This window comes from Cervus canadensis, chromosome 4 (genome assembly GCF_019320065.1).
Source record: "Cervus canadensis isolate Bull #8, Minnesota chromosome 4, ASM1932006v1, whole genome shotgun sequence".
In the NCBI taxonomy this organism is placed as follows: Eukaryota; Metazoa; Chordata; class Mammalia; order Artiodactyla; family Cervidae; genus Cervus; species Cervus canadensis.
In genome coordinates this window covers 104,203,697-104,225,837 of record NC_057389.1, presented here as the reverse complement: position 1 = coordinate 104,225,837, position 22,141 = coordinate 104,203,697, and the positions used below count along the sequence as shown (strand labels likewise).

The 22,141-nt window shown below is 63.4% G+C and overlaps 2 protein-coding genes across 15 annotated transcripts; one reads left to right on the top strand and one right to left on the bottom strand.

Moving 5' to 3' along the window:
* The first annotated feature begins 1,868 nt into the window (after positions 1 to 1,868).
* Positions 1,869 to 6,094, top strand: ISYNA1 (inositol-3-phosphate synthase 1). The gene is made up of 11 exons (XM_043467358.1): positions 1,869 to 2,924; positions 3,031 to 3,159; positions 3,312 to 3,473; positions 3,837 to 3,969; positions 4,052 to 4,245; positions 4,446 to 4,595; positions 4,669 to 4,884; positions 4,997 to 5,161; positions 5,253 to 5,366; positions 5,442 to 5,659; positions 5,785 to 6,094. Exons 2-11 carry the CDS (start codon positions 3,040 to 3,042, stop codon positions 5,984 to 5,986), a joined length of 1,674 nt encoding a protein of 557 aa, XP_043323293.1. The 5' UTR covers positions 1,869 to 2,924; positions 3,031 to 3,039; the 3' UTR covers positions 5,987 to 6,094.
* Positions 6,095 to 6,350: 256 nt separating this feature from the next.
* Positions 6,351 to 22,083, bottom strand: SSBP4 (single stranded DNA binding protein 4). Of its 14 annotated transcripts, XM_043467363.1 has the most exons (18): positions 21,722 to 22,071; positions 13,362 to 13,434; positions 12,916 to 12,977; positions 12,745 to 12,829; positions 9,926 to 10,015; positions 9,465 to 9,530; positions 9,191 to 9,250; positions 9,037 to 9,106; positions 8,846 to 8,913; positions 8,699 to 8,766; positions 8,346 to 8,391; positions 8,227 to 8,262; positions 8,065 to 8,119; positions 7,907 to 7,977; positions 7,735 to 7,813; positions 7,328 to 7,356; positions 7,104 to 7,211; positions 6,351 to 6,739 (listed from the first exon to the last, which is right to left on the bottom strand). In XM_043467363.1, exons 1-18 carry the CDS (start codon positions 21,778 to 21,780, stop codon positions 6,710 to 6,712), a joined length of 1,155 nt encoding a protein of 384 aa, XP_043323298.1. In that variant the 5' UTR covers positions 21,781 to 22,071; the 3' UTR covers positions 6,351 to 6,709. The 14 variants fall into 14 exon arrangements, with proteins under 14 accessions (XP_043323298.1, XP_043323305.1, XP_043323308.1 ...); XM_043467370.1 differs by lacking the exon at positions 9,465 to 9,530 and having other exon boundaries at positions 21,722 to 22,065; XM_043467367.1 differs by lacking the exon at positions 6,351 to 6,739 and having other exon boundaries at positions 6,746 to 7,211; positions 12,745 to 12,803; positions 21,714 to 22,083.
* Between the last annotated feature and the right edge of the window lie 58 nt (positions 22,084 to 22,141).

Below are 22,141 nucleotides of genomic sequence, written 5' to 3'. Positions count from 1 at the left end.
CTACCCTCCAAGGACACAGTGGAGGGGAATGTTTATTTTAGGAAGGAAAAACAAAGAACAAGACCAGGATTAAAGGGGTCCAGGGGTCAGGGACTGTGGGCCTTAGCCTTCCTGGTGGCCCTGCTGGCCAGTGGCCTTGGCCTGAGTTCTGAAGCGGCCCAGGAATCTGAGGGGGCGCGGGAGGGGAGGTCAGGCAGGCCCTGCGGGGCAGAGTGTACCCTGCTCCCTAGGCAGGCTCGCCACGCTGTTCTAGTGGATAAATCTCTGTCCCCACACCCCTGCCTGCTTCAGCCTCGTCTCGCCTCAGGCTCGCCTTGCCCACCGGCCTCCCGCACAGCCCTGTGGCCACGGGCAGTTCCCTGACCATCCTTCCTGAGCCCAAGACACCGAGTCCAGGTCTCCAGGGGACTTTGCGCCTTCACAACCCACACCACGGCCACAGGGCTCAGGGCTCAGTCCCTGCCACTTGCTGGACAACATCTGCCGGCACCTGGGTGCACCAGCCCCTCCCGTGCCCCGGGCTCCTTCCGGGCGCGGGCACCCAGCAGTGACCGCGACAGTTCTGCCCTTGCCCTTGGAAGCCTGCGGTCTGGTGGGGTGGGGGGCCCCTGGTCATTCAGGGCTCACCCGCAGGCAGCACACTCACCCGTGTCACACCCCCAGCTGGTCCCTACTGGTAGTTACTACTAGTAGCGTTAGCAGTAGCCGTAACTACTCCAACACGGCCCCTCCAGGGAGCCTGCCTGGGCCTGCTCTGCCCACACCCCTCCTGCCAGCACCTCCCACAGGCTGCCCTGTGAATGCTGGGCTTCCCCAGGGCTGGGTCTTTACACAGTCCTGTGGTGTGACTTGTGTCCTGGAGAGCTCCAGCTCCTGCAGGTTCTCTAATACCAACCAGGGATCGGACAGTTCCGGCCCCAGGTTATGGCTCACAGGTCCCCACTTCAGACAGCAGCCTGGAGTCCTTGGCCACCCATACTTGTGAATGACCCGCTGTAAATCGGGGGTTCCCTCCCACCCCCTCAGAGGTTTGCTAGAATGGCTCACAGTGCTCAAGCAAGCAGTTCAACAGGAGAGCGGGGTGTGGGGAATGGTACAGGGCTCCCATGACTTCAGGCGTCACCCTCCCAGCATCTCCATGTTTTCACCTGCACCCCATTGTTTGGGAGCTTTTACAGAGGTTCCATGATTGAATGAATCACTGGCCATTGATAATTTTTTTTTGTCTTCTAATTTTAGGCCACACCTCTGGGCATGCGGGATTTTAGTTACCTGACTAGGGATCGAACCCCAGCCCCCTGCGGTGGAAGTGCAGAGTCTTAACTACTGGACTGTCAGGGAAGCCCCTGGCAATTAGTGATCAAACTCAATCTCCAAGCCAGAAAGTGGGACAAAACCCAAATATTTATTATACCAAATGCCCTGTCCCCAGGCCTGAGGGTCTGCCTTGGTCTCCAAACTGCCTCCCTCCCCCTCGCATCCAGCCCTTTTTCATCTGCCCCTGAAACCAGTCCCCCAGGTTATTGTCTAGGCAGCTCTTCATATCTTTCTTTGATAAGAGATGTCTTCATTATCTCAAGACACCGTCCAGCAGACATCTCTTACAGGCAGCCTGCCCTGCCCACCGCTGCCTCTTAGGTCCCTCTGGTTGGGAGTGCCCCCCTCACTTCTCTTTACTTATTCTTGGCTGTGCTGGGACTTCATTGTGGTGCTCAGGCTTTCTCTAGTTGTGGCGAGCCGCGGCTTCTCATTGCAGTGATTTCTCTTGTTGCGGAGCACAGGCTCTGAAGCGCAGGCTCAGTAGTTGAGGTGCAGAGGCTTAGTTGCCTTGTGGCATGTAGAATCTTCCTGGACCAGAGATCCAACCCATGTCCCCTGCATTGGCAGGCAGATTCTTAACCCTTGGGCCACCAGAGAAGTCCCCCCAGTTCACTTCTGACTCCCCCACAACTGGAGCCCCTTGAGGGCAAAGTCTGGACTAGTTTGAGAGCCCCCATTCCCCAAGGCCAGGCTCTGACCATGTTTCCTGCAAACGTTCCCAACTATCCACCTTTTGGGTCAGTTCCAGGGGTGGAAACTTTCCAGCCGGAGGAGGCCGCTTGTTTTGGAAAGTTCCTGGGGGAGCCGCCCCCGCCCGCCTGCCGGGTTCCCACGCTCCTTTATCACTGGGCGCTTAGAGGGGCTCAGAGCTGTGCAGGCCTAGCTCCTCCCAGATGGCCGCCTCTGCCCGGCCGATGCTCCCTCGCTTCCCCACGGAGCAGTCTCTCCCCCTGCCCCCACCCCAGCCCTGACCTTGATAGGCTTGACAGCCCTCCTGCTACAGGTGGGGGCACCGAGAACTCACAGCCACCCCCCTTACCCCCTCTCCGGGGCGAGCCCTGTGGGAGTGGAGAGTCTGACCGCTGCTCAATAAGGGGAAGAGGAGGGAGCCTGGGCTGGAGGAGTGTCACGCTTTGAAATCCGATTCCTCGCTTGGTCTTCTGCCTCAGTTTCCCTTGCCTTAGTTTCTCCAGAGACGCCCTCTCCTCCAACCCACCAAATAATGAGTTTCCAAGCCTAACTCAAACTCTGCCTCGTGGCTGGGGCTTGGCGCTCCCTTACAGCTTTAAAGTCCTCTTTTGTACAGTGGGGATAGGCGGCCGGGGGTCCTAAGTGACTCACGCGGGCCGAGTTAGGGCCGGGGCCTGGAGCCCAGGTTATTTGCCCGACCGGCCAAGAACCAGACCGCGGCGGAGGCTTGGGACCGAAAGGCCTCGAACCCGAGCCCAAGGTCGGTGCGCGCCCTCCCCCCGCCGCGAGCGCCCCTCCTCCCGCGCGCGGGCGGAGCGAGGGGCGGAGCGGGGGTGGAGCCACGGCTCTTTTCTCTGGAGTTCGCGCGCCCCGAGCCCTAGCCGTCTGCCGCTGCCCCAGCCGACTCCACATCGGTGAGTGCCGCCCCGGGAAGGGTGCAGGCTCCCCGGGGACTGAAGTCGGCTTGGCCCAGCCAGTTCTTGGGACCCCGCTGACCTCCTGCCAACCCCGCGCCCCCAGATTGTCGCGATGGAGGCCGCAACTGAGTTCGTGGTCGAGAGCCCCGACGTGGTCTACAGCCCCGAGACCATCGAGGCGCAGTACGAGTACCGGACGACGAGCGTCAGCCGCGAGGGCGGCGTCCTCAAGGTAGGCGAGGGGCCGTTCGGTGGGCCACGGGGCTGGGGGAGTCAGGGAGCGGGGAGGGAGCGGGAACTGCCCAACGTCTGCGACCCCCGACCCAGTAGTAGCGAGCGGGGAGGGGCCTGCGGTCCCCGGCTCACCCCGCTGCCCACCCCCAGGTGCACCCCACGTCCACGCGCTTCACTTTCCGGACCGCCCGGCAGGTGCCCCGGCTCGGGGTCATGCTCGTCGGCTGGGGCGGCAACAACGGCTCCACGCTGACCGCTGCCGTGCTGGCCAACCGACTGCGCTTGTCCTGGCCCACGCGCACCGGCCGCAAGGTGGGGAGTCGGGTGGGGCTCGGTCGGAGAGAGGGCTTCGCTGGAATCCCTGCGGCGGGGGAGGGGCTCCTACGGAGGAGTGGGCCCACAGGGGGCGGGGTTTCTGGCCGCGGGCGGACTCCAGGCGGGGTTTCCACGGGGGGCGGGGATTCCTCAGGGGTCTTGCGGGGGCGGAGCCTAAGGTGTGGGAGGGCTTCAGGGTGGGACCTCCCTAGCGGAGCGGCTTCCGCCTAGGCTTAGAGCCTCGAGGGGAGGTGCCCAAAGCAGGGCGGAGCTTGCGGGTGCCGGGCGGGGCCCTGGCCTGCTCGAGGCCCTCCCCACGCCACGCCCACCTCTCACTGCGCTCCCACTGCCGCCCCCCAGGAGGCCAACTACTACGGCTCGCTGACGCAGGCAGGCACTGTTAGCCTGGGCCTGGACGCCGAGGGCAAGGAAGTGTTCGTGCCCTTCAGTTCACTGCTGCCCATGGTGGCGCCCGACGACCTCGTGTTCGACGGTGGGCGGTGCCCTGGGCCGGGGGTGGGGCGGGAGGCGGGGCCGAGGCTTGGGGCCGGGCCGAGCTTGAGGGTATCCCCCAGGCTGGGACATATCTTCGCTGAACCTGGCGGAGGCAATGCGGCGCGCACAGGTACTGGATTGGGGACTGCAGGAGCAACTCTGGCCGCACATGGAGGCCATGCGCCCGCGGCCCTCTGTCTACATCCCGGAGTTCATCGCAGCTAACCAGAGCGCACGCGCCGACAACGTCATCCCGGGCACGCGCGCGCAGCAGGTGCAGCCCCTCCCCGTGCCCCTTATCCCCTGCCACTTGTTCTTCCTAGCCATTTGTCCTCCCCGCCGCCCCCGCACCTGCTCTCCTTTTGTCCCCACGCTCCCATCCTGAGGGTCCAGCGCACTTGGGAAACTGAGTAGCCCAGGCCTCCACAGGTCGGAGGAGCCTGTACAACCTCCCCTCACCTTCCCCATCCCCAGCTGGAGCAGATCCGTAGGGACATCCGCGACTTCCGGTCCAGCGCCGGCCTGGACAAAGTCATCGTGCTGTGGACAGCGAACACGGAGCGCTTCTGCGAAGTGATACCGGGCCTCAATGACACTGCTGAGAACCTGCTGCGCACCATCCAGGTGGTGGGGCGGATTGGGATCAGGGCCAGCCCCCAGGGACTCCTCTGGGCTGACTGGCCCCCTTTGCCCGCAGCTGGGCCTGGAAGTGTCACCCTCCACACTCTTCGCTGTGGCCAGCATCTTGGAGGGCTGTGCCTTCCTCAATGGGTCCCCGCAGAACACGCTGGTACCCGGTGCCCTCGAGCTCGCGTGGCAGCGCCGCGTTTTTGTGGGTGGAGACGACTTCAAGTCAGGCCAGACCAAGGTTAAGTCTGTGCTCGTGGACTTTCTTATCGGCTCTGGCCTCAAGGTGTGTGGGCCTGGGGGACTGCTCAGCTCAGGAAGCGGGGGCCTGGACCCCGGAGGGCTGGGCTTGTGTGCTGCGAGGCCTGCAGCTACCGCAGGTCCCCTTGTCCCCCCAGACCATGTCCATCGTGAGCTACAACCACCTGGGCAACAACGACGGGCAGAACTTGTCCGCGCCACCACAGTTCCGCTCCAAGGAGGTGTCCAAGAGCAGCGTGGTGGACGACATGGTGCACAGCAACCCGGTGCTCTACTCGCCGGGCGAGCGGCCCGACCACTGCGTGCGTGGGGCACGGGAGTGGGGGCAGGGGCCGGGGCGAGGGCGCGCCCAGCCTAGGGCAGGGACCCGTGTGACCTCCTGCCGCCCCCCAGGTGGTCATCAAATACGTGCCATACGTGGGCGACAGCAAGCGTGCCCTGGATGAGTACACATCGGAGCTGATGCTGGGTGGTACCAACACGTTGGTGCTGCACAACACGTGCGAGGTGTGGGGCGCGAGGGGGCAGGAGCAGCGGGGCGGCCGCCAACCCGGCCCACCTCCTGACCCGCTGGCCCCCTAGGACTCGCTCCTGGCCGCGCCCATCATGCTGGACCTGGCCCTGCTGACTGAACTGTGTCAGCGAGTGAGCTTCTGCACCGACGTCGACCCTGACCCGCAGAGCTTCCATCCGGTGCTGTCGCTGCTCGGCTTCCTCTTCAAGGCTCCACTTGCACCGCCCGGCAGCCCCGTGGTCAATGCGCTCTTCCGCCAGCGCAGCTGCATCGAGAATATCCTCAGGTGTGCCCCAGCCTTGGGGGTCCCCATCCACGGCCAGGATGTCCGCTGGAGGGGCTGTGCACAGGGCCTAGGGACTGCGCGGCAGTCTCCGGGTCTAGCCCCGCTGAGCCCTGATCATCCCCCAGGGCCTGCGTGGGGCTCCCGCCGCAGAACCACATGCTTCTGGAGCACAAGATGGAACGCCCTGGCCTCAAGAGAGTTGGGCCCTTGGCCACTGCCTCCCCGGTGCTTTGCAAGAAAGGATCTGTGCCGACTGCACCCAATGGCTGTACTGGTGACGCCAACGGGCACTCACAGGCTGAGGCACCCCAGATGCCCACCACCTAAGGCCCTGGCCTTAGGAGTTATGACTCCCCTGTAACTCCTGCCCCCATTGCTCCCCAGGACCCGACCCTTCTAGGCCCCCTGAAGACAATAAAGCCAGTGCCACTATGAGCCACATCTGTATTCTTGGCGCCTGCAACTCTAAACCCGCCCAACTCCAGCCCCATCTCCATTTTTCATCAGTAGACTCCTACCTCCCCTTCCCAACTCTATTGCCCCAACTCTCTGGAACTTTCCAGAACCGCCCCCGCCCCCCCTTGGGAGGAGGGGGTAGGAGCGGGCGACTCTGCCTAACCACAACCCTTGAAGGCTAGGCTAATAAGTAGGGTGTGGCTGCTGCAAGGCAAAGAAGAAATTTGAGACCACATACCAAAAACCAAAATCAAGTTACATTTATTGATGGGGCCCACCCCTGCTGTCCAGGGGAAAGGAAGGTCCTTCAAGGAGCGCCCCCCCCAGGACAAAATAGAAATGACGGGAAGGGCCCAAGCAGGAAAGAACGTCTCTGAGGTCCTTGTGTGTTTGATTTTTTATATATATATATAAAATGAATAAGTCCTTGGTGCGGGGCCTCCCAGCCATCCAAGCCTTGACTGGGAGTCCAGCTGCCCGCGGTGTGACCTCAGACCCTCACCCTGCGGACCACCCGAGCCCCTGGACCTTGGCCCCGGGCAGGGGCGCTGGGCAGAAGCCGAGGCCGGCAGTGGGCAAGGGTCTGCGGCCCCATCACACGCTCATGGTCATCCCGGGGGAGTACTGCGGAAAGACGAGGGGGTGGCGCGCGGGGGCCGGCTCAGTTCCGGACTAGGCTGGGACCCGCCCCCCGGGGGGAATGGGGGACAGGGAGGTGTGGACAGGGGGAGAGGACAGGATCAGGTGGCGGTACGTGGGGAAGCCGCGGGTCCCAGGGCTGGGGGTGGGATGTGGACAGGGTGGTGAGACGGGGCGGGCCGGGGGGAAGGGAAAGGAGGAGGAAGGGAAGGATGCCGCGGCCGCCCCCCCACCTGGCCCGCCGCGGTCACGGTCTTGCTCTGGCCCCCCGGCCGCCCCGCCGGGGTCTGCCCGCCAGGCCCCTCCGGCCCGACGCCGCCGCGGGGGGGGAGTCGACGCAGTCGCTTACGCTTTCGCTCGGGAACGGGTGCAGGAAGGTCCCGGCGGCCGCCATCTCGCCGTCGTCCCGCGGGGTACCCGGGGTGTTGCTCAGGCCGGCCACGGCGCCGGGGGAGCTCTGGGGGCGGCCGCGGTCAGCGCGAACACCGGCCGCGCGGCCCCGCCGGGTCTCTGCTTCTCCCACCTGGCCGCCCCCGGAGCCCCGCCCCCCCCCCCGGAGCGCCGCCCCCTCACCTTCGGCAACCCGTCCAGATCGCCCGAGCCTGTGGACCGACAGACGGCGGACACGCGGCTCAGACGCGCCGGCGCCGCCAAGTCCGCTCCCCCGACCCCTCCGCAAACTCCGCCCCCGCCCCCCCCCGCGACGGCCGCGTCCCCTCCCGCGGCCCAGCCCATTGGGAGGGCCCTGAACGGGGCGGGCGTCAGAGCTGGCGGCCGGGCCGCCCTACGGTTTCGTTGCTGGACCCTCCCCCAGCTCAGCCGGTCACTCGGCAGCCCAGAGAAGCAAAGGCGCCTTCAATGCCCGCCCAGCACACAGAGGCGGACGGGCTGAAGGAGGCCGCCAGGGGGCGCACGAGGCTCGCGGAGCAGCGGGGCGGGGGCGGGTGTGTGGGTGTCGGCGTCCCCGGACGCCCACTCACCCAGGGATCCGTTCACGTGGTGAGGCTCCATCGCGCTCATGGCGGCCATGGGGCCCTCCGGACCAGGGCCAAGCGGGAACTGCAGGCAGAGAAACAGCCTGGGCCTCGGGCCACCGGCTCCCCGCCCCCAATCAACCACCACCCCGCCCCGCCCCCCGCCAGCCCTGCTTACGTTAGACCTGCCGGCGCCCGGCCCGATGGGGTTCATGATGGTGTACATGTTCTCGCTAGAGTTGGTGGAGTCTGAGACCGCATACGAGGGGGCGGGATGTCAGAGGGGCTTCCCCCACCAAGCACAGCCCTCCCTACGCCCCGTTCAGGCTGTCGTACCTCCAGGGCTAGGCATGATGGGGGTTCCAGGGGGCCCACCTCCTCCTGGGGGTCCCTGCACACAGAGGGAGGCACAGACGGTGAGAAAGTCCCCCCCCCCAATGTGTCACCCCACAACCCTTGCGCTCAGGTCCCAGGTGTCCCAGCTTAGGCCCCACTCACCGAGTAGCTGCCGGGGGAGGAGGAGGAGTAGGGGATCTGGGGAGAGGGGCAGCTGTGAGCAGTCCGCCCACTCCACCACCCCGCCTTTTAATCACCCCACACCCCTCCCGGATACTCACCGAGTTGCCACTGGGGCTGGCCCACGGGCCGCGCACTCCGGGGCCCCTAGAAGAGACAGTGGTGGACCCGGGGTCTCAGCCCGGTAGTACCCTGACCCCCAGCACACACTCCCTGACACCCACTCCGCCGCAGGTGCCCTCAGAGCAGCAGCTGTTGGCCACGTAGATTCCAGACCGGCCTTCAAATCCCAAGCCAGTCATGGCTAACTGGTCTTTGAGCCTGAGCTTCCCCACCCAGCAGAGAAGTCAGCAGTGCCAGGGACTGCTGTGTGGGGTCTGCCTCAGTGCCCCCAGCCCGTGAAGTGGGGAGCTGCCCGCCTGGGCTCGCTCCTAGGAGTCCCTGAGGGCCTTACATGTTCATGGTGGGCAAGCCGGGGCCAGCAAGAGAGTTGGGTGGGGGCCGCATGCCACCTCCGTAGCTCTGCGAAGGCAAAGGGGCGCGTGAGTGCAGGCTTAGCGGGGCAGCCCCTGAAGCTCCCGTCACCCCGGCCGGCCCTTACCTGGGGCCCAACGCCAGCCATGCCCCGGGGAGGCGTCACCCTCTGCATGGGGCCCATGCTCGAATGCCCTGGGGGCAGAAGGAAGAGTGGGCTCAGGTCTGGCCTATTTCCCCGCGTGGACACGCGCTGTGACGCGTTCTGGGATCCTGGTTGGCTGGTGAGGGGACAGCAGCTGGAGCTTCCCTACTCACCCTGAGCTCGCGGGGAGGGCTCCATGGTGCCAGGGAGGAGGGGCTGGGAACCGGGGAGGCCCACCGGAGGCTGCGGATGGGGAGTGGCAGCACTGAGTGGGGTGCCCCGACCCCGGCCCAACTCCTGCCCCCCCTCCCCACATCCCCCTCTCACCTGACTCGGCATCCGCAGGGTGGGCCGGGGGCCCCCTGGGAACCGCGGTGACATGAAGGGCTGGAAGAGGTGGGCCAGGGGTCAGCACCTCCCCCCACCTGCTCAGCCCTCAAAGCTACCCGGTTCCTGCTGCCGCCGGGCCCCCAGCCTTCCTCCAGCACCAGCCGGCATACTTCAGCCCGCGGTGCCCGGGTGCCTAGCTCAGTGGTACTCGCCCAGGGGCCCTGGGGAGGGGTGTGCGTGTGCAAAGGGGCGGGGCGTTACAAGTCCTTACCTGAACATGAGGCCCCATCATGGGGGCATTTGGGTTGTGGGGGGAAGGCTGGGAGCCGGGGGGGCCCTGGGAGGACAGAACCAGGCTGGTTGGGAGGAGCGAGGTCACCCGAAGTTCCACGGTTTCCTGTGGCTCTGCTGAGCCTGGCAGGGCAGGGGCGGGGACGCCGTGGAGGCAGGAGAAGGGGCCAGATAGCCCCCTCTGCGGGATGTGGCGGGGGAGGGGCCGGGTGTGGACCCTAAAGGTAGGGTTATGGGCAGGACCCCTGGCTCAGAGAGCCAAGCTTTGCGGCCCCAGGCACTCTGACACTCGAGCAGTCCTAGCGCAGAGCCCCCGCCCTCCTTGGCACTGGGGCCCAGGCAGCTCCACCCCTCTCTCTGGCCCTACCAGGGACGGCACAGTATATACCCACCCTGTCACTGCCCACCCAGGCAGACAGGGGGTCCCAGCCCTGGCTGTACCTGGAAGAAGCCGGGTGCCATGGGGCCTGATGCCATTGCATCATTGGGGGCCATGCTCCCCATCACCGGGCTGGGGGCCGCTGCAGCGCTCTGCAGGAGCGGGAGAGATGGCAAGACCCAAGTCCGGTCACTTTCTGAAGCAGTTTTTTCTCTTCTCCCCAAACAGCCAGCCCCACAGAACAAGGAACCCAAGCTATCTAACTACTCAAGCACGGAGGGATTGGGCAGGGGGGCTAACATTGAGCAGAGTCCTTGTCCCCCCCAGGCTTAGCAGCCCCATATGCTGAGTGGCTCTAAGCAAGGGCTCTGCCTCTGTGCTGCACTCATGACCCACAGGTGATCAGGGCCCCGACCTGCGGAGACCCCAGACTAGGGAGGCGGCCAGGGACGCCAGCCCCTGATGAGTCCACCCTGAGGATTCTAGGGGTCTGCCCGGAACTCCAGTGTGTGCTTCATCCTTCTAGCACAGGCTTGTTCTTTTGGTCTGAATCCAACTTCAGATGGGTGGGGGCACAGACGCCCCCTCCCGGCCCATCCCAACCAGCCCTGGATCCTTCTGGCTGGCAAGGCAGCTTAGCTGGGACCCCAAGACCCCTCAAATCAACAGCAAACATCAGTAGGCAGCTTGGAGAGTTCCTTCTGGGAGCAACCAGCAACGGTACAGGAAGGTGGGGGAAGGAAGAGCAGCACTCCCCAGTGCCTCTCCAGGCCCCCAGTCTCTCTTCAGATGGAGGAGGGGACAAGACCCGGTGTCTGAGAGGGGAGTTCTGGTGTCTGCCAAGGGTGGAGATGCTGGTGGCAGGCCCAGAGTTGGCAGGGGGACAGGCTGACAGGCCACTTCCTCTGGCTGGTTCCAAGTCCCAGGCTTGTCTGCCTTTGGGGCCCAAAGAGCAGGGGGAGGGGGTAGAAAGAGGCCTAGTCTTCAGGGCAGAGGAGATACATCAAAGGACAGGCAAGGGGGAGGACGCTGCAGGCACTGAGGGGAGCGCTTCTCTTGAGGCCCCTTGACTCAAGTCTCTCCCTGGCCGGAGGGGAACAGCTCTGGGCCCTGGGTCTGTCCACCCTCCCCAGCCCACAGGGAGGGCAGCCCGCACCCCCCCCCCCCCCCCCCCCCCCCCCCCCCCGCTTTTGAGCCGTGGCAGGCGGCGCCAGAGCATTTCCTGGTCGGTGAAGGTGGCTGGCGGTGCGGGTGGCTGGCTTTCCAGACCTTGAGGTGTGGGGGTGGGGAAAAGATGGGGCTCCCCAAGTCTAGGCCTTGAAGGTTAATCCGGGGGGTATGGGTCGGGCCTACCCTTCCCGGTGGGTGACCTGAGCTGGACCCCCCACGTCAATCATCCACCCGGAGGCACCAGCCGGGCCCGCGTTGTCATGACGACAGGCTGGGCGCGCTCCCGTTTCCTGGAGACGCCGAGGTCGGCCCCCAGCCCAGAGGTGCTGACTGAGCCCTCCTCAGAAGCTGGGGGCTGGGAGGGAGGAGGGCGCCCCGACTGCGAGGGGGAGGCGGCAGGACGCTCCTCACCCCACCTCCAGTAAGTGCGGAGGTGGGGCAGAACATGCAGCCGGCTTCAGTCTGCTGACACAGGGACCCTGTCACCCCGGAGCCGGGCCGCGGCCGGGGCGCCGCCCCCCTCCCTTGACGCGCCCTGATGCCATGGTAACCAGCCTGCTCCAGGAAGCGCGCTCACTCCTGGGAGACCGCGCACTCTTCCCTCCCCCGGAGACGTGGGGGCGGGGACGAAGCCGGGGCGGAGAGGGAAGGGCGGGCTGCTCAGCCGGGAGGAGGAACAGAGCCCCCAGGGACCCCGGAAAGGCACAGGGAGGAGTGGGGTGCACTGGGGCGAGGGAGTCGGACCCACGCCGAGTCACATGCGCACACAGCTCCAGACACGTCTGTTACCCCCGTTCTGGCCGGACCACAACATGACCAGTGGAACCTGATGGGGGTGAACAGCAGTGACCGCCCCCCCCCCATAAGAGCGCATACAGCGTGCCCGGGGCGTCTTCGGGGACACGGTGAAACCCGGCCTTTTCGGACTGCACCCTGGCCCTTCTGTACTGGGGGGCGGCCTCTGTCGGGAGGCGGTGCCCGGTGTGGGCCTCCCGCTAACTGCAGAGAGGGAGGTGGAGGGCAGGCCCTGAGAGGCACCCCGCCCCAGGGGCACAGCAGAGCGGAGGGCTCAGGGCGTGAACGGCCGCTGCAGAGGGGAGGGGGAGGGCAGGGGGAGTCTCTCTGCGGGGCTGGGTGAGCAAGCCCCACAAGCCGGGAGGAAGAGGGTAAAGGCAGGAGCCGGCCAACGCCTCCCACGTGGGCCCCCTCCTGTTACCCAGCCTCTGCTCTGAACGACACTGACTCCCCCTCAACTTGCACCGAAACCCGAGGCCCAAGAGGCGAAGTGAGCAGCCCCAGTCGCCGAGCAAGGCTGGGAGGTCTGCCAAGCCAGGCCTCTCCAACGCAAGGGTGCACCCCTGCCTGGGCCCCCACCTCAGAAGGCTAGGGGGGAGGGGGCAAGCGTGGGGGACGGCCAGCCCCACCCTGCACACAAAGAGGCAGGCAGCCAGGGAGGCAGGAACTGGGGTTCGGTCTGTCGGGTTCCACACGGGGTTCACACGAGGGGAAGCAAAGGAGGGGCTGGCCTCCGGAGGGTCTCGGGCTTATGGGGACCCGCAGGAGCTGGGTGCAGTGGAGGACTCCCCCCACAAAAGCCACACTCTCAGGTCAAACCCCACAGCCCGGCCGACTTGCCCACTGGAGCCCCCTCAAGAGCACAGGCCCCTGCCCACGCCCAGCCCTGGTCCCAACCCCGGGGGCGGGGACTCACGTAGTCCTGGAAAGCCTTGGCTTCGCTCGAGTGCTCACAAGCCTCTCTGCGGTCGGGCGCTGCACAGTACAAGTCCCAGAACACGCTGTGGGCGGCAGGGGGGGAGATGGTTTCCCCACGCGCCCCCACCCAGGCCCCCTCCAAGGCCCGCCCGCACCGCCTCGCACGCACCACCACCAGGAATGCAGGAAGCCCGGGGGCTCCCCCAGCGTAATGTTCTTCTCCCAGCGGATCTGCAGGGGAGAGGAAAGAAGGTGAGGCGCTCGCTGCCCGTCTCTGTCTGACCCCCTCCCCTCCCGAGAGGCAGCGCCAGCCCAGCCTGGGGGCCCAGGGAACACTGGGGCAGGAAACCAGTGGGTCAGAGCCGGGGAGCCAGGAGGGGGGCAGCTTGATGAGGAGCCCGCGGAGAAGCGGGAGGCAGATCCTCAGATGGATGGACAGATGCCAGGATGCCCATCTGCAGGCCCAGCCCCAGCCCAGCCCTCAGCTTCCAGGGCGTGACCTGACCCTACCACAGGAGACCTGATAAAAAGGGGTAGGGAGGCCCCAGGGTGCGGGGGCTAAGGAAGGATCTGGTGTGGGGGGTCCCTGCCTGGCTGGGGACAGGGCCAGCTTACCTCAGACAGAAAGGTCTGGGCTGACTTCTGGGCACCGACGTGTAGCAGGTACTCATACACGTACAACGCCAACCTGCAGGCGGTCAGGTAGGGCCGGTCAGAGGCCTGGGCCAGACTCAGTGTCCCGCCCCAAGGGTGCCCGGGAGGGGCTCTCAGGCCAAGTGCCTGCCTTCCTGGTGGGAAGGTGGAGAAGGCCCCTCCCTGTGCCCCCTCCCGCCAGCCTCACTCCCTCCCCTTCACTGGTCCCCCCCGCTGTCCCAGCTCCCCCGCTCCTCAGAAGAGATAGACGGCCTCCATGCCAGTTGCTCAGCCTGACCACCTCCACATCAACACCCAGCCTGCAGGCCCCTGGAGTCCCCAGACCCACTTCCAGGTCAAAATCTGTTCCGTTCAACACCCCTCCGATGGACCAAGTCCGGGGCCTGTCCCACCAATCCCGAGACCTCAGAGGCCCTCTGCTAGGAGAAGGGGCTCCTGGGCTCCATCCCAGATCGCGCTCTGGGTGGGCCTCCTGGCAGACACCCTGGTCCACGTGGTCAGGGCCCAGTACCTCGTGCGTGCCCAGTCTCAGCTGCCGAGAAAAGAGAGCGGCTCTCTGACCTGAGGTCTTCCTCCTCCAGGCCCCCGGGACCCCCGTCCTTCTCTAGGGTCAGTGTGCACCCACCAGTGGTGGCTATGACACACCCGTGCCAGCCCCCTAGGAGACTCTGGGGGACAGGAGGCAGGGCCAACAGTGCCACTCAGCTGCCCACGCGCCCAGCACCCACGGACACACCGGCTCGGCCACTGCCCAGGCCAAGAGCATGGGCCACGCTCCAACCAGCAGTACCACTCACGGGCCACACAAGGAAGCCAGACCATCCATACTGCCTTCCAGGCCTTTCCATCCCTGGCCTCTGCCACCCCCCCCCCCACCCCGTCTGTCTGCCACACCAGCCAGCAGAGGGACAACGCCCCACCCGCTGGGCTCACCCAGTCACCCTCTACCATCCCAGCCCCTCGGGGCACCCCAGGGTCCTCCTACTGCCCAACTAGGCCCCAGATGGGCTGAGGGGAGTCTGGGTCCGAGACTGCAGGCTCCCCGAGGGCCGGCCTGAGGTTGCTCTGGTGAAAGCTGGAGGCCCTTCCAGCTTCCTGCCCCCTCCTCTGGCCGCCCTCCTCTGGCTGACAGCCCCATCTTAAAACAACCTTGCTTTGACTCAGGCCCGTTTTCTCTAGCTCTTCCCAGCCAGGCTGCTCAATCCTCCCATCCCAGCCCCTTCGGCAGACCACCCAGGCTCCAGACCGCAGCAAGGTCCTTCTGTCCTGGCCCCAGCCCCACGGCTTCTGCCCTTGTACTGGACCTTCTTCCTTTCTTCACCCATCCATCCCTTCATTCATTCAACACTCATTCACGCAGCGCCTCCCTGAGTAGTGACCACCACAGACTCCTGTCCTCCCAGAGGCTACCAGCTTGCGGGGAGAGATGGAGGAGCAACAATACGAAGGAGAACGTAAGTGATCTGGTGGGCTGGAAGGCAATGCATGCCACAGGAGGACAAGGGGGGCTATTAGGGAGTCAGGGTGGGCAGCTGTCCCAGGGCAAGGTATGTCCACAGCTTGCATTATACCCCAAACTGTGACAGCCGCGGGAAGGACAGAAGCGGGGCACTGAGAGGTGGGATTTGTGGTTTCCCCCAAGACTAGCCAAGGTCCCCCGCCTTGTCATCACACTCCTTTCAGTAGCTCCTCAAGGCCCAGGCAACCTCAGGTTCCAACATCGCACCCAACAGTCTTCAGCATCCTCCTTTCTCAGGCCCAGCGATCTTCCTCACCCTTCGGCCTCAGTGCTCGTCTGTCCAACTCACTCGCAGAGCCCCCTGGCCTTCTAGAGGCCTCCTGAGCCTTCACCAGTGGTCTGCATCCGCCCAGTTGCATCCGCCTGGTCCAAGCCCATCAGTACAAGAATGAACACACAAAGCTGATGGGGCCAGAGCAGACCTGAGCAGCTCCCGCCAGCTCACTTCCTCACCTTGCAGGCAAAGAGAGAGGCGGTGGGAGGTCCACCTGGACCCAGTCACCTTGGGGGGCAGTGCAGAGAGCAGGAAAGGCCGGGGGATGAGACACCCAGAGACAGGGAGTAAGACAGAGCCGGGGAGGGGGGCCCGGGTAGGCTGCCCCAGAAGGCAAGCAGGGGGGGCTGCAGACCCCCCACCCCCACCAAGGGCAGAAGCTCTCCTCAGGGCTCTGGAGTCCTCTGAAGAACATGCTGGCTCCCACCAAGGGGTCAGGCCGCCAGCCCACCGTGTCGTCCTCCATCACCTCTCACCCTCCACCCTCGGGTGGCAAGTGACCTAGGACACAGGTCTGGGAACCCACGCCCGCCTGCTCTCCTCCTCTCTCCCTGGGTGGCCTCCCCTCCTGCTTGGATGACTGACTGCTGCAGCTGCCCACAGGCTTGCTCAGAACTCAGTGTCCACTGCCCACTTGGTATCTTAAAGGCCCAGCCCCACCCCAGCTTCTTCTCCTCCCCTTCCCCTCCTGTTCCCCAACCTGGGTGGTCTGAACACACAAGTGTGCGGTGTAAGTGTGGAGACCCACCCAGCTATCCTCCAGGGATCACTACATTTTACCAAATTTAGGGGAAAGAACTTAAGGAAAAAGCCCTCTCTCCTCATCCTGAGCCTTCTCCCCGCCTTCCTCAGCACACTCTGGGTCCAGGCTGCCGCCATCACTTACCTGGACTTCAACAAAGGCTGCTTCCTTCCTTCCCCACCAGCACTCCGCACGCAGACCCTCCTCTACTCCCCTCTCCCCGCCACACACTAACCACTCACTACCTTTCCACCCCAGGGCCTTTGCACAGGCTGTTTCCCTGCTCGGGGCACTTCAGCTAGAGACCCTCATGGCCCCACTGTCACCTGTAAGAGACGTCTTCATCACTTCTAACCCCAGCCCTGCTCCAGTCTCCCCTCGCCCCCATCATTTTATTTATCTCCGTTTGACACCAGGCTCTCCGCTTACTGTCTGCAGCCCCCACTGAATGTCGCTTTGGGCGGGCAGGGACTTCATCTCACTCTTGAGCTTACCTGGCACTGGGCCCTCAGCCGTCTGGAGGAATGGATCCTGAACCCCCTGGGGATGTCGGGGAAGCACTGCAGAAGGTAAGCACCTACTATTCTGATGTTAAAGATTTGGGGTTTTATCCCAAGAGCATAGAGAAGCCAGAGAAGGTTTTCAGTTTTGCTGAAACCAAAAACCTTACATGCTAGTACTTTTCATTTTTATCTGGAACAAGTCTCAGAGAATTGGGAGCAGTTTTGTTTGCCTGAAGCCTGGGCTGGTGGTTTGGGCACCTCCAGAGCTCTCCCCTCTGGGGCGCTTCTGGCTTGGGGGCCCCTGTCCAGGCCCTGAGTGGGTCCAAATCCCGGTCCTGCCCCAGCCCTGGTCAGCAGATGACCTACAGAATGAAGAGCCCGTCCATCCGAGGGGATCCCCGCTGCAGGAGGGCAGGAGACGGGAGGGAGCAGGGGGTGCACTGGAGGGCCCCCCTCCAGAAGGACTGGTGACCTGGAGCATGCGGGGTGCCTGGACCCAGGGTGCTTACGGGGAGAAGTGCCCGCCGGCCTCCCTGCAGCTGCGCATGGTAAGTAGGGGCAGGATGGGGTGCCGGGGCCTCCCAGACGGAAACTCCGCAATGCCACCTTCATTATCAGGAGTTACCGTAACTGGCCAAGAATCAAGGTAACAGGGCTCCCTGCTCAGCTCTCCCTCCCCCTAGAGCCCCTGGAGGCGTGTGCGCTGGGGGCTGGGAGAAGCCCTCCACTCCAGGCCTTACGTCAGCCCTCCACCCTCAGCTCATCCACTGCCAGCCCCACCTACGCCCCTCAGGGACTCTCTCGCCCACATGTTTCCTGCCTCCTCTCCACCACCCACAGGGCCAGGCCTTCAGCTCTCCAGAGCCACCCTCCTCACCAGCCTTCATGTTACGGCCTTCCCCCCACCCAGCAGCCAAAGGAACGACCCCCCCACTCATAAACTCCATCCCAGCATCCGCCCCCAGCTACTGCCTTCCCAGAAGGCTCCCTGTGTGGCTGGCTCCACTCAGCCTCTCTCAAGAACCTCTTACCCACGAGCTCCCCTCCAACAAGGGTGCCCAGGGCCACACCTGGACACCCAGCTAGGGATGGGACAGACACAAGGGACGGTCATTCCCTTGTCCACTGGGAAAACGGACGAACCACCTGAGGTGATGTGCTTGTATCAGAACCAACTCTGGTGGAAAAACACACAAGATGCCCGGCGACACTGGCCACAGATGTCATTTATGGGACTATTCTACACCCACCTGGCAGCACACAAGGTGTCCCCGAAGCCAATGTTTAGATGCCGCCCCCCAATTTAGGACAGCAGAGCCTCTGAGGCTGGAAGGGGGGAAGGATGCCAAGCGGACACAGGGACCTTCAGCCGTCCCTGTCACCTTCATCTCCTTATTTAAAAAGACCTGAAACCAATGACCAAACGCAAGTGCTCGTTAGTTCTGGGTGGGAAGTGCTCCGGGGACCTCCCTGTAGGTTGATGTTCATCATTTACAGGAGGAGAGGCTGTGTCTTCCTGCAGGCAGCCCATTCAGACCCCACCTCCCTCTTGCCCACCCGGCCTTCCCTCCCCTGTATTCTCTGGACCCTAGAGTCGCCACTGTGTGCCTGGAGCCCCAAGAGCACAATCAGTGTCCATTCTCTACCCAGCCTTGGGGTCATTTTGGAGGAGAGATTCTTCTGGCCAGAAGATGCTAGACAGATGACTGTCGTTCTGGCCCCCTCTTATCTAGCTGCGCAGTTGTGAGGGTGGGCTCCATTTCCAAGCACCCTTAAGCAGGAAGACTTTTTAAAATTGACACCTGTCTTCTGCCCAGGTTGGAAGCAGGAGGTGTCTGACCACCCCACTCCTCGGGATCCTGGCACATCTCCAGCCATCCTTGTACCCTGGCTGAGGTCTGGGGGCTACCACTGTCCCGGGGGGAATGGTCTGCTTGTTCAGACATGTGCTGGGCTGGGTCTTAGGGTGTAGTGGTCAGGAAGGCAGGTGCTGGCCCAGAAGAAGCCCACATCCTAGCTAAGAGGTAGGTGAGTTACCGCACAAACTGGTGGGGGGATCTGGTGCTGTGCAATTAAGAAAGTAAGTGGAAAAGTGGGTGGTGGTGAGGGATGGGAGGGACCAGCTATGTGGAAGATCTAGAGGATCTAGAGGAAGAGCCGTTTACTATGGGCACAGCAAGTGCAAAGGCCCTGGGGTGAGGTCGGGCCAAAGAGCTGGGGCTGGTACCCAGGGTGGGGGGATGCCATGTGGGCTGGAGAGGTTTGTCTTTTAAAGTACGCTCCAGCTCCTTTGTGGAATGGGGCTTATTGGGGGTCTGCGGGGGGGGGGGGGGGGGGGGGAGGGCCAGGAAACCTGGGGGAGGCAGGCACAGTTATCTGGAACAAAGCTGACTGTGGCAGCTTAGGGGATGGCCATGGAGATAATAGAAGGGAAGAAACAGGTTTGTACCACATGTAAAATAGACAGCCAATGGGAATTTTCCGTGTGACTCAGGGAACTCAACCTGGGCTCTGCAACAACCTAGAGGGGTGGGATGGGGTGGGAGGTGGGAAGGAGGATCAGGAGGAGGGGACACATGTATACCTATGACTATTTCATGCTGATGTGTGGCAGAAATCAAACCAATTTTGTAAAGTAATTATTCTTCAATTAAAAATAAACAAATTTAAAAAAAAAAAAAAAAAGAAACAGGTTTGAGCTGGGGTGGAGGGCTTTGGAGTTGAGTTTCAACCCCACTGGACAACCCAGGGGAGATTCTGAGTCTTTGAATCCAGCCTCAGTTCTTGGCCAGAGTTGGAAGAGGGGGTTATCTGAGTTCTCGGTCCCCCGCCATCATTTTTGGCCAGAGCTATCCTACCCTCAGCCATTTCTTGTCAGGAGGGTCCAGCAGAAGTGCTGGCTTGGAGACGAGGTTCTGCTGCTGCAAAAAAAAACTTAGGAAAACAGCAGATGGTAGCATCCGCTTCACTGATGGGGATGCTGGGCTTTAGATAGGAAGGACCCCATCAAAAACTCAGGTTCAGGGGCACAGGAGAGCTCTTCGAAGTGTGGGGCTGATACACTAGAGAGGCAGACTGGAAGCTCTGAGCCTGGTTTGGTGTCCCATCTGAAATGCGGACAGTCAGCCTTGCAGGATTCTCACCAGGGCTGGGGGAGAGGCTGCAGGTAGAGCGCCTCTCACAGGCCACCTCCAACTGAGCCACTTCTGTCTCTGGGCCTTTGTTTCCTCCTCTGTGTAATTGGGTGAAGGGGGTTCCACTGCTCAGGTCCTTAACTCTCCAGGCCTGTTCTTTTCTCCCTGATCTCACCTTCCTGTCTCCTCCTGCCGTTCTTCTCCTTCCTTCTTTGGCCCCTGTCCTGAGCCCCGTCTGGCTCCCCATCTCAGAACGAGGTCTGGGCCAGCCTGTCCTAACAATGGACTTAAGAGTCTGCTGGGTACACAGATGGTGGGTCCCTGCCCTTGGGGGTTCACAGCACAGTGGTGACTGCAGGCTGCAGGGAATACAGGGGAGGGAAGGCAGGGTGGGCGAGGGGGAGGTAGGGTCTGAGTAGGCTGCCTGCAGGAAGACACAGCCTCTCCTGTAAATGAAAAACGCTCCAGCTTACAGGGAGGCCCCAAAAGCACCTCGCACCAAGAACTAACTAGTGCTTGCATTTGGTCATTGGTTTCAGATCTTTTTAGATAAGGAGATGAGGGCTTCCCTGGTGGTTCAGTGCTGAAGAATCCACCTTGCAACGCAAGGGACCCCGGTCTGATCCCTAGTCTGGGAAGATCCCACATGCTGTGGAGCAACTAAGTGGTGCATCGCAACTACCGAGCCAGCACTCTGGAGCCCAAGAGCCGTGACTACTGAGCCCTCGAGCTTCGCTTGTCCTCAGCCAAGAGAGAAACAGTTGCCGAGCTGTAAGAGATGAAAAGCCTGCACGCTACGCTGAAGAGTAGCCCCTGCTTTCCACAGCTATAGAAAGCTGGTGGGCAGCAACGAAGACCCACCACAGCCAAAAAATAAAATAAGTAAGTAAATCTTTAAATAAGGGGATGAAGGTGACAGGGACAGCTGAAGGTCCCGGTGGGGGCGGGAAAGGGTCCCAATGTCAGCCCAGGCAGAAAACACAGGACAGGAGAGAGCCCATGTTTAGGGCTCCTTTTCACTGCCCAGACTTTCAAATCCTCACTCCTGCTCTATACCTTGAAGAGTCCTCATGGGACCTCTCCCTGAGAACACAGTCTCCTAACGTCTCCAGCAGCTGGTGTCCCACACTAGGTGGCTTGATTTCTACGATCCTGCAAATCAGCCATCGCAAGCCTTCCTTTTTCCCTGGCACTATAACAATATCACAAACCACCATTGGGTGCCCTTGCTTTGACAGTCACAGGTCCTAGCACTTTTCAAATGCTCCCTAAACCTAAGAAGCGGAACTGTTATTACGTCTGCATTTCTCAGGATAAAGAGTGAGCTTAGGAGGCGGTACTCACTCACCCAAAGTCACACCCCAGGTAAGTAGCAGTGCCAGGAGGCAGGCGCAGCAGCTCAGCTGCCACCCCACTCCAAGAAGCTCTGAGCGCCCCCAGCCCCTCATCGCAGAGTCTGGGAGTTAGGTACCTGTCCGTCTACCAGCCTGAACGCATCTGCGACCCAAAGCCCGGCGCCATGCCCAGAACAAGTGGGCGCCCCAAGACTGTGAGCCCTGCGGCTTCCCCAAGGGCCCCACCCAGCTGCGCCAGGCCCCGCTGGACAGGTGGTCTTGCGGGGGTGGGCCCGCCGCCCCTCAGGCCCTTCTCCCATCTCTCAAGCTTTCACCAAGGAGCGGAGTAGGGGGCGGGCAGCAGAGTGGCCAGTCTCGCCTGCCCGGGAAACTTCCCCCAGAGGATGGGGGAAGTGGCACGAATCGCGAGCGCGCACACCGGTGGCAACCTCGCACACCCAAGTCTCGACGTCGGGGAGGTCTCGCGACCCTTTAGTACCCCTCGGATCTCGCGCGCCTCCGCAAATCTCGCACCCTTCGGGTCTCCCGCTCCCCTTCTACTCTCACGACCTCTCGGATCTCGCGTGTCCCCTCAAATCTCGCGACCCCTTAAACCTCTCATGCCCCTCGGTTCTACCGCGCTCTCACTTAGCTCGCGACTGCCTGAGCCCTTCTGGTCTGGCGTGCCCCCACAAATCTCGCTCAGACCCTCACCCACGTGCCCCACGCGATGCCCGCCGGCATTAGGGCCCACGGAAGCGGCGCGGCCACCGAGCCCCGCCCCCGGCTCCCGCGGTCTCGACCCACCGACTCACTTCTCTCGTGCCTGGCTGTCGGAGGGCACGGCCGAGCCCTTACCCCCCTTGGCGTACATGCTGCTCCGCACTGCCGCCGCCGCCGCCGGGGCCCCACACCTGTCAGGCGGCGCCGCGGGCCGCGCTCCCTGTCGCCATAGCTACCCCGCGCCCCGGGCCTCACCGCCCTGAGCCCCGTGCGGGCATCGCGGGCATTGTCCGCGCGGGGGAGCTCCAGACGGCGGCGGCGGCAGCTCCAGCTTTGGCTCTGGCCGCGGGTTTTATTTTCTTCCTCTCTTCCCTCAGCGCGGGCTGTTCCGGGAAGCGCGCGCCCCCTCCTCCTGCCGCGCGCGCCCCCGCCCGCCGCCACCCCGTCGCCCGCGGGCGCCGCTCTTAAAAGGGCGATGGCGGGAGCGCGGGTGGGTCCCGCCGCCGGGACCG